General features: G+C 37.6%; 2 protein-coding genes across 3 annotated transcripts in view; one reads left to right on the forward strand and one right to left on the reverse strand.

Annotated features, from left to right (window-relative positions):
• Positions 1-229: 229 nt before the first annotated feature.
• fbxo40.2 (F-box protein 40, tandem duplicate 2) lies at positions 230-6,426 on the reverse strand. The gene is made up of 4 exons (XM_087301224.1): positions 6,371-6,426; positions 6,135-6,168; positions 2,184-4,061; positions 230-674 (listed from the first exon to the last, which is right to left on the reverse strand). The coding sequence occupies exons 2-4, from the start codon at positions 6,135-6,137 to the stop codon at positions 477-479; spliced, it is 2,079 nt and encodes a 692-aa protein (XP_087157350.1). The 5' UTR covers positions 6,138-6,168; positions 6,371-6,426; the 3' UTR covers positions 230-476.
• Positions 6,427-8,117: 1,691 nt separating this feature from the next.
• arhgap42a (Rho GTPase activating protein 42a) overlaps positions 8,118-12,593 on the forward strand; it is a 58,083-nt gene continuing 53,607 nt past the window's right edge. The window contains exons 1-2 of one of the 2 annotated variants that reach the window (NM_001202443.3): positions 8,118-8,514; positions 9,431-9,526. In NM_001202443.3, the coding sequence (NP_001189372.2) occupies positions 8,361-8,514; positions 9,431-9,526 (250 nt within the window). In that variant the 5' untranslated portion in view covers positions 8,118-8,360. The remainder of the gene's footprint in view (positions 8,515-9,430; positions 9,527-12,593) is intronic. The other variant, XM_087300130.1, reaches the window with a different exon arrangement.

Genomic DNA, 12,593 nt, shown 5'->3' on the forward strand with positions numbered 1-12,593 from the left:
CGTTCACATCCAATTATGTAAATTTATATGTAGGTTTTACAAAGAAGACATATAACAGCATTCAAACAAGAGGATTAAGACCAGAAAGCCTGGCATTCAAAATAACATTTTTATCTACAATTGAAATTATTAATGATTGGCTCAACTTCAGTATTAACCGAAGTGTAATTAACCAAAAATAGATGTAATTGTCTGTCTAGACTACTAATGAAACAAGCACAAACATATCTGTGACAGTAAACATGTGCAAGCACAATGGATTCTTTTAATCATCTTCAATATTACTGGATAACATGTTCATGATTCATGCAGCTTGAGTTTTGCTATCATTAACACGAAAACATAACCAATGCTCAAAGTCCAATATTGATTATATTATTTTCAAACAAAATAATAGTAAAGTAACTTTCTCCGGTGGACATTAGAACCACATTAAATACATCAGTCAATAAATATATAAAATTCAGTCGCTGCTATCATTTGTGTCCCATAAACAAAGAAACCAAATTGTTTCCCCCCTTTCCTTTGATATCAGACATATTGGTCAGGGTAAAAGGCTCAGTTTTCAGTTCAGTTTGGTAGAACGGACAGTTTTGAAGATGCTCAGCCATTGATGGTGTGTCGCCAATGCACCAGTTCTCCACTTTACTAAAAAGAGTACTGAACTCCCAGACCTAGGAAAGCGATACAGAGAAATATGAGAGAGTATAAAGTTAAAGTCAAACTTTTCCTTGAAAACTGATACACAATTTGTTCTAAAGCAATAACTTGCTTATTGCAGTTTACTTAGCGACCACTAGTGTTGCTGATATCAAGACATTTGCTATACTACAAATAGCCCCTTTAAAGGGTTGGAAACGAAATAGAAAATTTGGTTAATTATTACTCACTATCATGTTGTTCCAATCTCCAGAGACTTTCATCAGAACACAAATTAAGACATTTCAAGTCAATTCCTGCAGTTTAGTTCCAGCCCTATTTCAACACACTTTGTGTAGGTATCAAACACGCCTAAAGCACTCAATTAGTTTGATCAGGTGTGTTTAATTAGGGTTGGAACTAAATTGTGCAGAGCTCCGGCCCTCCAGGAACTGGCTTTGAAATGTGATATATAAGCTGCGTCCCAAATGGCACATTATACACTATGCACTCATGCACTATGTACTTATGCACTTACACACTCAACAGGAAAGTATATGTATGTAGTGTTGTCCCAAATGGCACACTAATGTTTTTTTACTAAGCGGAAATTCAAACCGTTTCCCTGATGGCGTTTGACGGTTGCCAAATCATTGAAATAAATGACCAAACTATCAAATAAAACCTGCCGTGAGAATTGCCGCATTCACCATCGGGAGGCGCTATAATCACTCTCGTAGGAGAATTTTGCTTTCACCATCCAAAATAAATAAAGTTATTCAACATGTGCGTACGATAGCTCCGCCCCTTCCGCTACGTAAGCAAACCTGCGGTCGTTGAGTGCGTGAAGTGTCCATCATTCCACACTTCATTTTAGCGGCTGAATGAGTGCATCATCCGGGTAATTGAAGTGCTCTTATTATTTTTAGTGTTTTCAGTGTGAACGCACTACTTACACTATTTATACTACAAAATGGCGTCGAATAGTGCATAAGTATGCGATTTGGGACGCAGCTATAGTAATGCTCCTGAGAAAAAGAACCAAAAACATTGGCTAAACATTTCCTTCAACTGTAATCACATGAAGTTCCAAGAACAATTTTGTGTGAAAAAAAATGAAATGTTTTCCACATCATATCAGGGTGTGCTTTTACCACAGCAATACAATGCTTTTATGTTGCACTGTTGACCTTAATGGTAACAAATGTGCACCCTGACTATTTGACGAGGAAGAGAAGTTAAAGGCAGTCAAAGTCGTTTTAGGTTTTGGTGCACAAAATTGTTCTTGGAGCTTCACTGAAGTCCACATCTTGACACATTTTGTCAATGTTTTTTGTTCCTTTTCTACACTTTGAACTTCTTTGGACTGTTGCTGTCTATGGAGGGTAAAAGAGTGCTCAGATTTCATCTAAAATATCCTAATTTGAGTTTCAAAGACAAACAAAGTTTTTAAGAGTTTCTAACTACATGATGGTGAGTAAGTAACAACAGACTTTTAATTACTAGGTAAACTAACCCTTTAAACAAATACTGAAAATCCTTACTATGGTAGGTTTCCATCGGGCTCCTCCGAGAGAGTTTGACTTCTTACGCCACTTAAAAGCCACCATTCCTCTCTCCTGCAGAAGCGTGGCACATATATCCCTGAACAATCGTGAGACCAGAGCTAGCTGGGACAAGGTGAAACTGTCCAGGTAAGAAGCGATGTGGTGAAGGACCTCAAAGGGAAGGTTACTGAGAGAGTCTTCATATTTGACATGTGCCTTTTCTGAAAGGTTTGGCGAATTGTTCTGGAGACACGCAGGAACCTCAGGTGTGAGAGTGAAGATACTGAGGTCCCGGTTATAGAAGACTTTGGCCCTTTGTGTGGCAGGTTGTAATCTTTTTTGGCTGAAGGTACAACCAAGGTAAGCCAGTGGGCATCTCTGCTCAAACCAACCACCCATACAAGACTGAATATCCAAGTGCACGTTCTTAAAGTGTGAGGCAAACTCATCCCGCCGGAAGAAATGGCCACACATGAATGAGAAAGCTGAGGTGAATTTGTTGTGCCTGAGGGTAGCCGTTTCTGTATCAAGTTCAAGGTGAAGTTTCAAATCCATGTCTGCTGTTACTTCAGTCAGAGATGCGTTGTATTTAAAGGGAGCTGTTGCAAAATTATATGTCTGCGTTGCGATATCAACATAAAGCCCATCTGTTGGCACCATTTCACTTATTTTATGACCCCTAATCTCAGACTCTGCGTAACAGAGTAGGGTTGCAAACATCTCATCCATCTCCCAGCCATCTTTATTCTCAGATACAGTTGACTCATCCGATGTACCAACACACTTGTGCTCGGTCATTACTCTCGCTTTGAATTCTCTAAGTTGAATGCGTTTTTGTTTGTAACTAGTGGGAACCTTGAAGGAGCGTAGAGTCTGGACTGGTATTGGCTCCAAGCTCCCATAAACAAAATCTCTCTCCCTAGGTGTGCAAGCATCCATCTGACCAAAGGAGATCAGCATGCGCCCATGATGCACTATGTACATGTTGAATTCTCTTGGTTTTACCTCCTGCCCGAGTCTCTCCAGGACACCATCCTGCCAAGGTGCCAGTCCACATTTGGAGACATCCACACTGGGTGCATTGGTTTCCTCATTCTTAGGCTCTATAAAAGCGTCTTGTGGTTTTGTGACAGAAGGAGCCTTTTGTCCTTTCTTTTCTTCTGTTTTTGATGCCTCTGCCTGCTTGCAACCTCCCTTTTCCATGGAGAACATCTTCTCAAATAGATTGTACTTCTCCTTGTCAATGTCACCATTGAGAACCACGTTTTCATTCATAGCTTTCTCACAAGATTTAGATGGTCCATTTAATAAAACTGACCCCTCATGTTCATTGATGGAAATTCCATTAGGCACAGCCTCTCTTCCTGCTGCTGCCTCTTCATCTTCCTCCTCCTCCACTGGAGTTGGTTCCTCTTCTCGTTCCTCCATCAACTCTGGAAAGCAGTTCCTCATTTTCAACCTCGCACATAGATGTTTCTGGTCTCTTAGTGCCATGGAAAGATCTAGTGACTCCTGCTCATGGAGCTCTTTCAGAAGGTTTGGGTACAAAGGAGCATCTGGGTTCTGGACGGGCCAGCGGTTCCATTCCATCGAGCAGCAGACGATGCTCGCAGGGCAAACCTCAAGATGTTTGGCCAGACGAGAGCGACACATGGTGAAAGGGCAGCCATAGTGAGCATTAATGCAGGGCACCTTCTCATTGGGACACAGCAGAGAGTGTTCATCCTCTTTACATAAGTGAAAGGAGGCTCCACAGAGCAAGCGGCAGTTGATGACCATGCAGGACACAGAGACCTCTATGGAGGCTTTACAGCGGCGATTATAACAGGTCTCGCAATGCCTGTGCAGCCTTGGACCTGATTTTCTATAGCGACTCTGTAGGGGGAAACACAACAAGGAGACTTGCACTGTTTCTAAACTAGAAAATCATGAATCAGGAAGCAAATAATTAATTCTTTATTGATGTATTTTTTATTGAAATAAGATGGATGGAAACTTCTCCCATTTTTTTTTATATTGACAGTATTTATTAGCTCTGTGGTGAACAACTGTTCAAGAAATCAATTCTGCATTTATTCAGAAATTTCAGAAAATAATAATTCTTAAATCGATTCTGTGCTTAGCTTTTAACAAGCAATGGCACTCTATGCTAGTGACGCTCAATCCTCAAATCCTTGTGAGAAAGAGAACTTGTGTGTTCAGCTGAGTCATGTAAGGTGGCTTGTATGTCACAAAATTAATGTGAACACAACTCAGTATGAACATAATGAAGTTTGCAATGCATTAAAACATTGTTTTCCAGCTGTAGCTGTGCTTCATTCTCAAGATGTATAGTTTGTCTAAAGTGACATATACAAAATATATAGTATACTATGAGCAGGGATACAATCAGCCAGCGCAGTCGTCCATCTATAGTAAAAAAACATTTTGTGTCTGCTGGTTTGTTTACCTGTGGGAGTTCCATTGGCATTTTCCCGCACGTTAATTCTGACCAATCAAAAAGCAGTTTAGGAAATACGTTCAATAACATCTGGCCACTAAGTGATGTGGATTTTGGTTGATTTTGCATCTTGGTTCTTTTTAACTGGTTCGGACCAAAGCAATCGGTGTGGAGTGAACAGGACCCAACAAGGCAAAAAAATGCTACAATGTATAGTTTGTTGCCCTTGGTTCAGACCAAATAAACCGAACCACAGTCTGAAAGCACCCTTTATTTGAATTGAATTGAGAGAAGAGTGGTGCATTTTGAAAATCTCAGGGTTCTTTTACACCTAGACTCTTGTTTCGGAACCTGGCGTGTTTCCCCAGTTAGTGCGGTTTGGTTGGCTTATGTGAATTCTGCAATCGTGCTCTGATCTGCACCAAAACAGTTGGTCCGTGATCACCTGAATGAGGTAGTCTCGGCTCGATTGAAACAAACTCTGGAGTGGATCGATTGTAGTGAGAAAGCAATACGATCTGAACCAGGCTATATCACAGAGTATTATAGATATTTAGGCATATTTACGGTTATATGAAGAGAAAATTATGAGTAGGGCGGGATGTCATCATTCCTACCAGTAAATGTGCATTTCATGTCAAATATGAAAGTGAAAACATGTCAACTTTTACCGAGAGCTGTTTATCCGGTAGGAAAATAAATGGACTGAACTGCAGTCTTGGTTTATCTGTTATTTCTCTCTATAATGTAAAGCCTATAATGCATAAACCAACTGCTATGAGAGAGTCTTACCTCTGATTTATATTTGGTGACAATGTTTGTGGGTGTCACCAATTTAAAATTAAAGCGCAGCTTTATGCTTATAATGTCTTATTGCTCATTGCCATAAACAAAAAAAAGACAGCTGAGCGGGACTCTGCAAAATAAACTGTGAAACTCTGACCAACGTGAGGGGAGTTACACACAAGTGGCTCGTTTTAGCACTTTTGGTCCGTTTAGAAATGTTACCATGTGAATGCAAACTGCACCAAAAACAAAAAAGAACATTGTAACAATTTTAATTCCTGTTTCAGAACAAAATAATCGATCCACGTGTGTGAAAGCACCCTCAGAATCGATGCAGAATCAATTTCTCAAATTATTTTTCATTTTTTTAAATTGTAAAATTTATTGGGTCATTCTCACTAAAAAGCAGATCTGATTGGACAAAAGTTTGGACGTGACCGTGAGTGCAGGATGAGTCATCAATACTTCTGGTACAATTAACAGAAGAAATAGACTGAGTTTAGACCAAATGGTTTTGAATCAACTTTTATGAATATAGTTAACAGTCTTACATGTTACTACTTTATTGAAACTAGTATGTTAATTTTTATTTGTTTTTCCTCATTTCATTATAATGATAACTGCATTTCGGTTTCCAATCCATCATAATACAACTGTGTAATTGAAATTTACACATATACTTTTACCAATATTTAAGTAATGAAAAAATAAATTGAACATACCATTATTATCTGAAGCAGTGAACAACAACAGTTTCTGAAAAAAAGAGTAGTATCTAATTCATTAAAATGTCAGTACACATGCATTGATAAACTATAGCACAGTTTCCCTTAATGCATTAGTAAATTATTTAACATTTTACCTGTTTTAATAAGACCTTGCAGTACAGCTAAGGGTAAGCATTTGCAGACAGCACTGACAAAAACAACGTTATATAAACAGTTACCAAACAGCTTACCTAAAGGGCGAACCATGTCTCAAGAAGTTCCCCGGCTTGTTCCAAGAGACCTTTCTAAAGAACAGGATTGTGGGTCATGTTAAAAATAGTAGCCTCAACTGCCAGTAGCAAATTACATGACCTGTAGATATACTGTATAAAAACAGACAATCATTTTCTTCAAATAAAAGGCTATCTGTTTTGTCTATCTTACTCTAATTAAAATCACCATGCTGAGGTCAAACAGAGGACAGCAGATTAGCAGAATGAGTTTTTCCAAAGAAAAAAAAAATTGTAATGTTTCATGAGTGGGTCACCAGATGGCAGTCATTCCCTTTGGATTGGAGGACTGGGCTTCACATGCACATGTTATTTATTTAGGTAACAGTTTTGATAGCTGGACAAAAAATGTGTTCTTTATCATACTTTTGATATTGACCTTTTTTTATGTTTTGTTAATAATGTTTTTGTCATGTGATGCTCATAATGTTACTTTGACTTCATCTCAAGGTTTAGGGATGTCCAAATATACATCCTTTTATCAAACTGCCTATCCTATAAGGGGCTGTAGGGTTGGTCCAGGACTAACATGCGACATATAATACAAAATGATCTGCCTTGTTTTTAGCCATACTTTGATTGCACAGAAAATAGATGTGCAGTTTGGCCAAATATTAAAACAAAATAATTATTTATTTTGAACAATCTAGAATTAGCAATGAATTTTATTGAACCTAAAATATATTTTCAAATATATTTATCACATATTCAAAATTAATTTTAGAGGGAATAATATATATATATATATATATATATATATATATATATATATATATATATATATATATATATATATATATATATATATATATTTAAATATATTTCAGGGCGGCACGGTGGCTCAGTGGTTAGACTGTCGGGTCACAGCAAGAAGGTCGCTAGTTTGAGTCCCGACTGGGTCAGTTGGCATTTATGTGTGCTATTTGCATGTTCTCCCCGTATTCGCATGGGTTTCCTCCAGGTACTCTGGTCTTCCTCACAGTCCAAAGACGTGCTATAGGTGAAATGAATAAACTAAATTGGCCAACGTGTATTTGTGTGAATGGGTGTGTATGGGTATGGCTGCTTAAAACATATGCTGGATAAGTTGGCGATTCATTCCACTGTGGCGACCCCTGTTAAATAAAGGTACTAAGCTGAAGGAAAATGAATGAATGAATGATTTCAAAATATATAAAACATCTAAAATATATATAATTTAAAAAATATGTTTTTAAATAATATATTTATGTAAATAATATTTGTAATATTCTAATAATGTGTCAATATTATTTGGTAATTTTTGGATATTCTTATATATTTTAAAAAGATATTAAACACATTTCAAAACATATTTGCCCATATATATTTAAATAAGAAAATAGGATTCTAGCTTTATTTTTATGCCTAAACCATCTAAAGTAATAATAAGTTATAATATAATAAATATAATATAATAAATATAATATAATATAATATAATAAATATAATATAATATAATATAATATAATATAATATAATATAATATAATATAATATAATATAATATAATATAAAAAAATCAAGAGTTTTGAACCTCAGTTACAAAATAGGCTATATGTATTTCATAGTACACAGGCTCATACAACTTCTACAAAGTGACCCCAGGAGGGTGTAGTAGCCTAAAAAGTAAACCCAGCAGCAGCAGCTCAGTGGTGTAATCATGTCCTGATGTCGTCCTGTAGGTGAGCGGGATCAGACCAGTAGGAGTCACCGCGAGCCTCCCTTTCTCCCTCTGCTCTGCTCAATCTCTCCGTGATCCAGCAGGGAAACAGAATGCCGGAAGTGGGGTTTCGGGATACAGAGTTTCGGGACTCGTAACCGTTGAAAGTTCACACTATCAAGAAACCTACTTTCCCCGAGAATCAAAGCTTTTCCGGTAGCTTGTGTTCGTCAGCCTTTGTTTCACCGTTTCATTCATCCGGACGTTTACAATGGGGCTCCCGGCGCTGGAATTCAGCGACTCTTTTCTGGACAGTCCTGACTTCAGAGAGCGACTCAAATGCCACGAAATTGAACTGGATCGTACCAATAAATTCATCAAGGAACTAATCAAAGATGGAAATATGCTTATCAGTGCGCTTAAAAGTAAGTTACAGGTCGTGTATGTGTGTTTTGAAAAGTAAGTGATGTATTGAGATTTAACTCACACGTGATCTGACTTTAATTCTTTTTTCTCTAGTTATTGTTGTTACATTATTTGAACTATTTTTGCTAGTTTTTATTTACTTTAACCGTGTGAGGGGAAAAGTGAGAATTCAAAGCACTGATGTAGATTAGATAGAGCAGTGTAGTTGAATGGGTTTGTGTTTTCTAAAAAGAAAGGAACTTTTGTAGTGCCTGACCTTTTGCCCTGTTAAACACCTACTGTAGATATTTCATCAAAATTAGTGAAACTACAGATTTAGAAAAGTGTGTAAATGAGCCTTCTCTGTCTTACACTTTGCTTTTAATTAACCTGTGTTTATCAACTCTAATATCTAGCAGGTTTTAGAAGTGAGCATGTTCAGGCCGGGGTTGTGGTGTGTGTGCATGTTTCATCATCAAACGCCTGGTTATTCACCCAGCTGGGATCTGATATGATATCAAGAAGAAGACGAGTCTCTACTAGATATGCTGTTATCAGCCACTTCGCTAACATGGCTCCTCCTTGCCTCCCTCTAGATATGTTTTTTTTTTGCACTAGTCTTAGTCTTTGAACTTCTCAAGTCCATTCAGCACTGACTATTTTTTGTTAGTTTCAACAGTGTTCTCTTTCACAACTTTATCCTTTATTCTCTGCCACAAAGCAGTCCAGCTGAAGGCTCCTTCTGGCTTTTGTGCCAAACAAAAGGCAGTGAATGTCTTCCCAAAAAAGGACTTTGAACTAAGTCTTTAATTGAGTATTTGTGAGGTCATGTCCTTCCCGTTTGACCAAACAAATTGTTAGTAATGAGTAAGTTGATGTAAATATGCTGAAATTGCAGTAAAGCTCCATCACATAACTCTGTTGTCTTCTGAACAGGTCTTTCTGCAGCTGTGCAGAAATTCTCCCAGTCGCTTCAGGATTTCCAGTTTGAATGCATTGGAGATGCTGAGACCGATGATGAGATTAACATTGGTAAGTAATTAGCAAGTAACCAAGATGTTAATTATATGTGCATTTGATGTAGTTTATCCAGGTTTATTCATGCATCTCAAATTGTGAAGTTTTGCAAAATGTTTGAGCTGCTCTCACAATGAAAGTTGGTTGGCAGTAAACGTTGTCAGACCTAAAAAAAGCAGGATCCTAACTCCCATAGACATCTAGAAAATACACATAGACACATGGAGAATTAAGTTGTCTTAATTACTATGTACTTACATTTTAATTAATAATTTGGTACAATGCATTTATTACGAAAATGTTTAGGAATTGTATTTATGTTATAAAGTTATTTACAGGCCTGTAATAAATTTTTGTAAATACTTTTATCATTATGCTGTTGACCCATTACACCTTAACCCACCCTCATACCACAAAACCTGTCCCTAACCTAATATCACATCCCACCTCAGTAGCACCAGTGTTCTGCAATACAATATGAACACAATAAGTATATTAGTGTAAAGTCAAATCTTTAGGCTATTCCTCTGCCATTTTTACCCCGTATAGACCATTTCAATGGGATGTTGCCATTGGCCCACGAACATTCGCTGCTTGTTATCAAGCTATTTCATAACTGTAACAAGATGCAATTAAATCATTACTTAGCATTTAAATAGCTATCATAACATTATTTATCAATATGTGGACCTTTTTGGATTCTTGTAAGCTGAAGAAGTAAAAAATGTAAAACAGTAAATAGATTAGGACCATTGTTATTGTTTACATCCCTCAAAAAGGTCTATAAAAGGGTTGTTATTAAAATACAGCACTATAATTCCTGTGCAAAGTGTCAGATTAAAGGCATTTATCACACTGTAATTAAACGGCACAAATGTATGATGCAGACTCGCTTAAACGGAGAGGTTTTTTTGTCATGTGTTGATTTTATATTTGTTATACAGTTTGTTGGGGATTTGCTTTATATTATCATGTCACACTTGATGTTAAAGGGCCTGAATGCTGAAAGAGAGCAAGCTAAAACTCGCAGGGCCCTATCATACACCCGGCGCAAGGCGTGACGCAATTGTTGTTTGCTAGTTTCAGCTCGGCGCAAGAGTCGTTTTGACGTTTTGCAAATGCACGTAATGCATTTGCGCTCATACGTGCGCCCATAGGCGTTCTGGTCTACAAAAGGAGGTGTGTTAAGGCGCGTTGCTATTTTGAGAAACTTAAATAGACTGTTCAGTAGACCAGATCAAAGCAGGTCAATAGTCCAGCTCAGAGCACATTATTTGTGCGCCTCGCTTGCACATAGTTTAATACACACAGGATGTACAACAATACGCAAACGTCTTTACAAAAATAGAAATAAAGGATTAAAATATTACAAAAATGATTGTTTTCTAGCCTACATGAATATACAAACCACCGCCTCCATGCCTTCTTCATCTCGTGGGGCTTTTTCAGTTAATTCATGATAACTTGCTTTTGTATAATGTTATTATTATTAACAATAATATTTATTATATCCATATTTATATTTGTTTTAATAAAAACAAGCTTAGATTTGCCCATCTTTCAGGATTCAGACCATATGGGGCATAGCATGTGTATTTGGAGATAACCTTGTTTTTTGACCACACTTCGTTATTATTGTTCAATTATGTATAGGCTAATGGATGTCTGTGCGTACAACACGTTTCCCTATCCATGAGAGTTAAAGTGAAAGTAAAGAATGAGGAGGCTCATCTCTTTTTCTCGCGCTGTAGATACTCTGTTTAACTGTTTTTTCGCTAGTGAAGGGTTAAGTTTTTCCACTTACAAAGTCCGCCATGTAAATAGCAAACGCGCTATGGCAACTGGTTATTAAAGGGAATGGGAGATGAGACTCTGATTGGTTTATTCTCAAAACACACCTATAACTCATTAAGAGAATAAGCTCAACCCTGTTAGACAATGCGTCATTGCACAAAGCGGATTTTTCCATCCTTAAAAAAGCAAAAGTGGATTCAGACAAGCCCTTAATCTTTTTGCACCATGCGCTTTGCACTTTGCGCATAGATCATCAAAATAAAGCCCACAAAGTTTAATAGACCATAAAACTTCTGTAACAGTCCCTTTTAAAAAATTAAGCAGGGTAAGCTATAAACAAAACCCTACTACTTGTCCATCAGCTCTCTTGTTCAATAGTCAGGGCACTTCAAGGGGTCAAAAATTTTAAGTGCTGTCTCAATCGCAAAATTCTTTCAGTGCACTGAATTGTTACACAATGTGTACACAATGCACTGTGAATATCAGGGAGCATCGATGCTCAGTATCAGCTGCTTCCTTTGAGTAGCTCTCATTCCTCTGCATTGATCCCTTCAAAGTTTTTACCCTCTGGGGTTACATCTTCGAACAAATTAGGGCATAGAGATGAGCCCTTCTAAATATAACACAGTGTGAAACAATGCAGCTTCCCTGGGCAAAAGATCATGAAACGTCCATCAGTTGTCCCCTTCGAAATCCTTCATTCCGAAGGGCCCTTCGAAATGGCCAGTTTTGAGCACATTGGTTTGGAATTCATTCGTTTTCTTTTCTTAGTCCTTTTATTAATTCGGGGTCGCCACAGCGAAATGAACCATCAACTTATCCAGGATATGTTTCACGCATCGGATTCCCTTCCAGCTGCAACCCATCACTGGGAAACACGCTTACACACTCATTTACACATACACTACGGACAAATTAGCATACCCAACTCTACTATACCACATGTTTTTGGACTTGTGGGGGAAACTGGAGCACATTGGTTTGGAATGACAATTCAATATGGCGGTCATGATTGTTTCCACTCCACAATTTCCTTCAGAGGGAGATGAACCTGTTACCTGTTTGGAACGCTCTGTATGTTCCCTGTATGTTCTAAAGCACGAAACATGAATTACATTCACAGTACTCGTATAGATTCATTTTTGAACTTAAATGGTTTGTTGCAATCGGTTTTCTCAAATGGTTTAATTTACCTTCACTTTTTAGGTTTTACAGTGTAGTGAACCAGTGCTCGAGTTGTATGCCACTTATTGATTCATGACTTTGGGAGCTAGGTACTGATTGAGAC

This window comes from Danio rerio, chromosome 21 (assembly GCF_052040795.2).
Source record: "Danio rerio strain M-AB ecotype USA chromosome 21, GRCz13ab, whole genome shotgun sequence".
NCBI classification, from domain to species: domain Eukaryota; kingdom Metazoa; phylum Chordata; class Actinopteri; order Cypriniformes; family Danionidae; genus Danio; species Danio rerio.

Excerpts from the sequence above, each read along its gene's own strand:
- fbxo40.2 (XM_087301224.1), bottom strand. Across the intron at positions 675-2,183 it reads CCCGATGGAAACCTACCATA|GTCTGGGAGTTCAGTACTCT; the intron begins GTAAGGATTTTC and ends TCGCTTTCCTAG.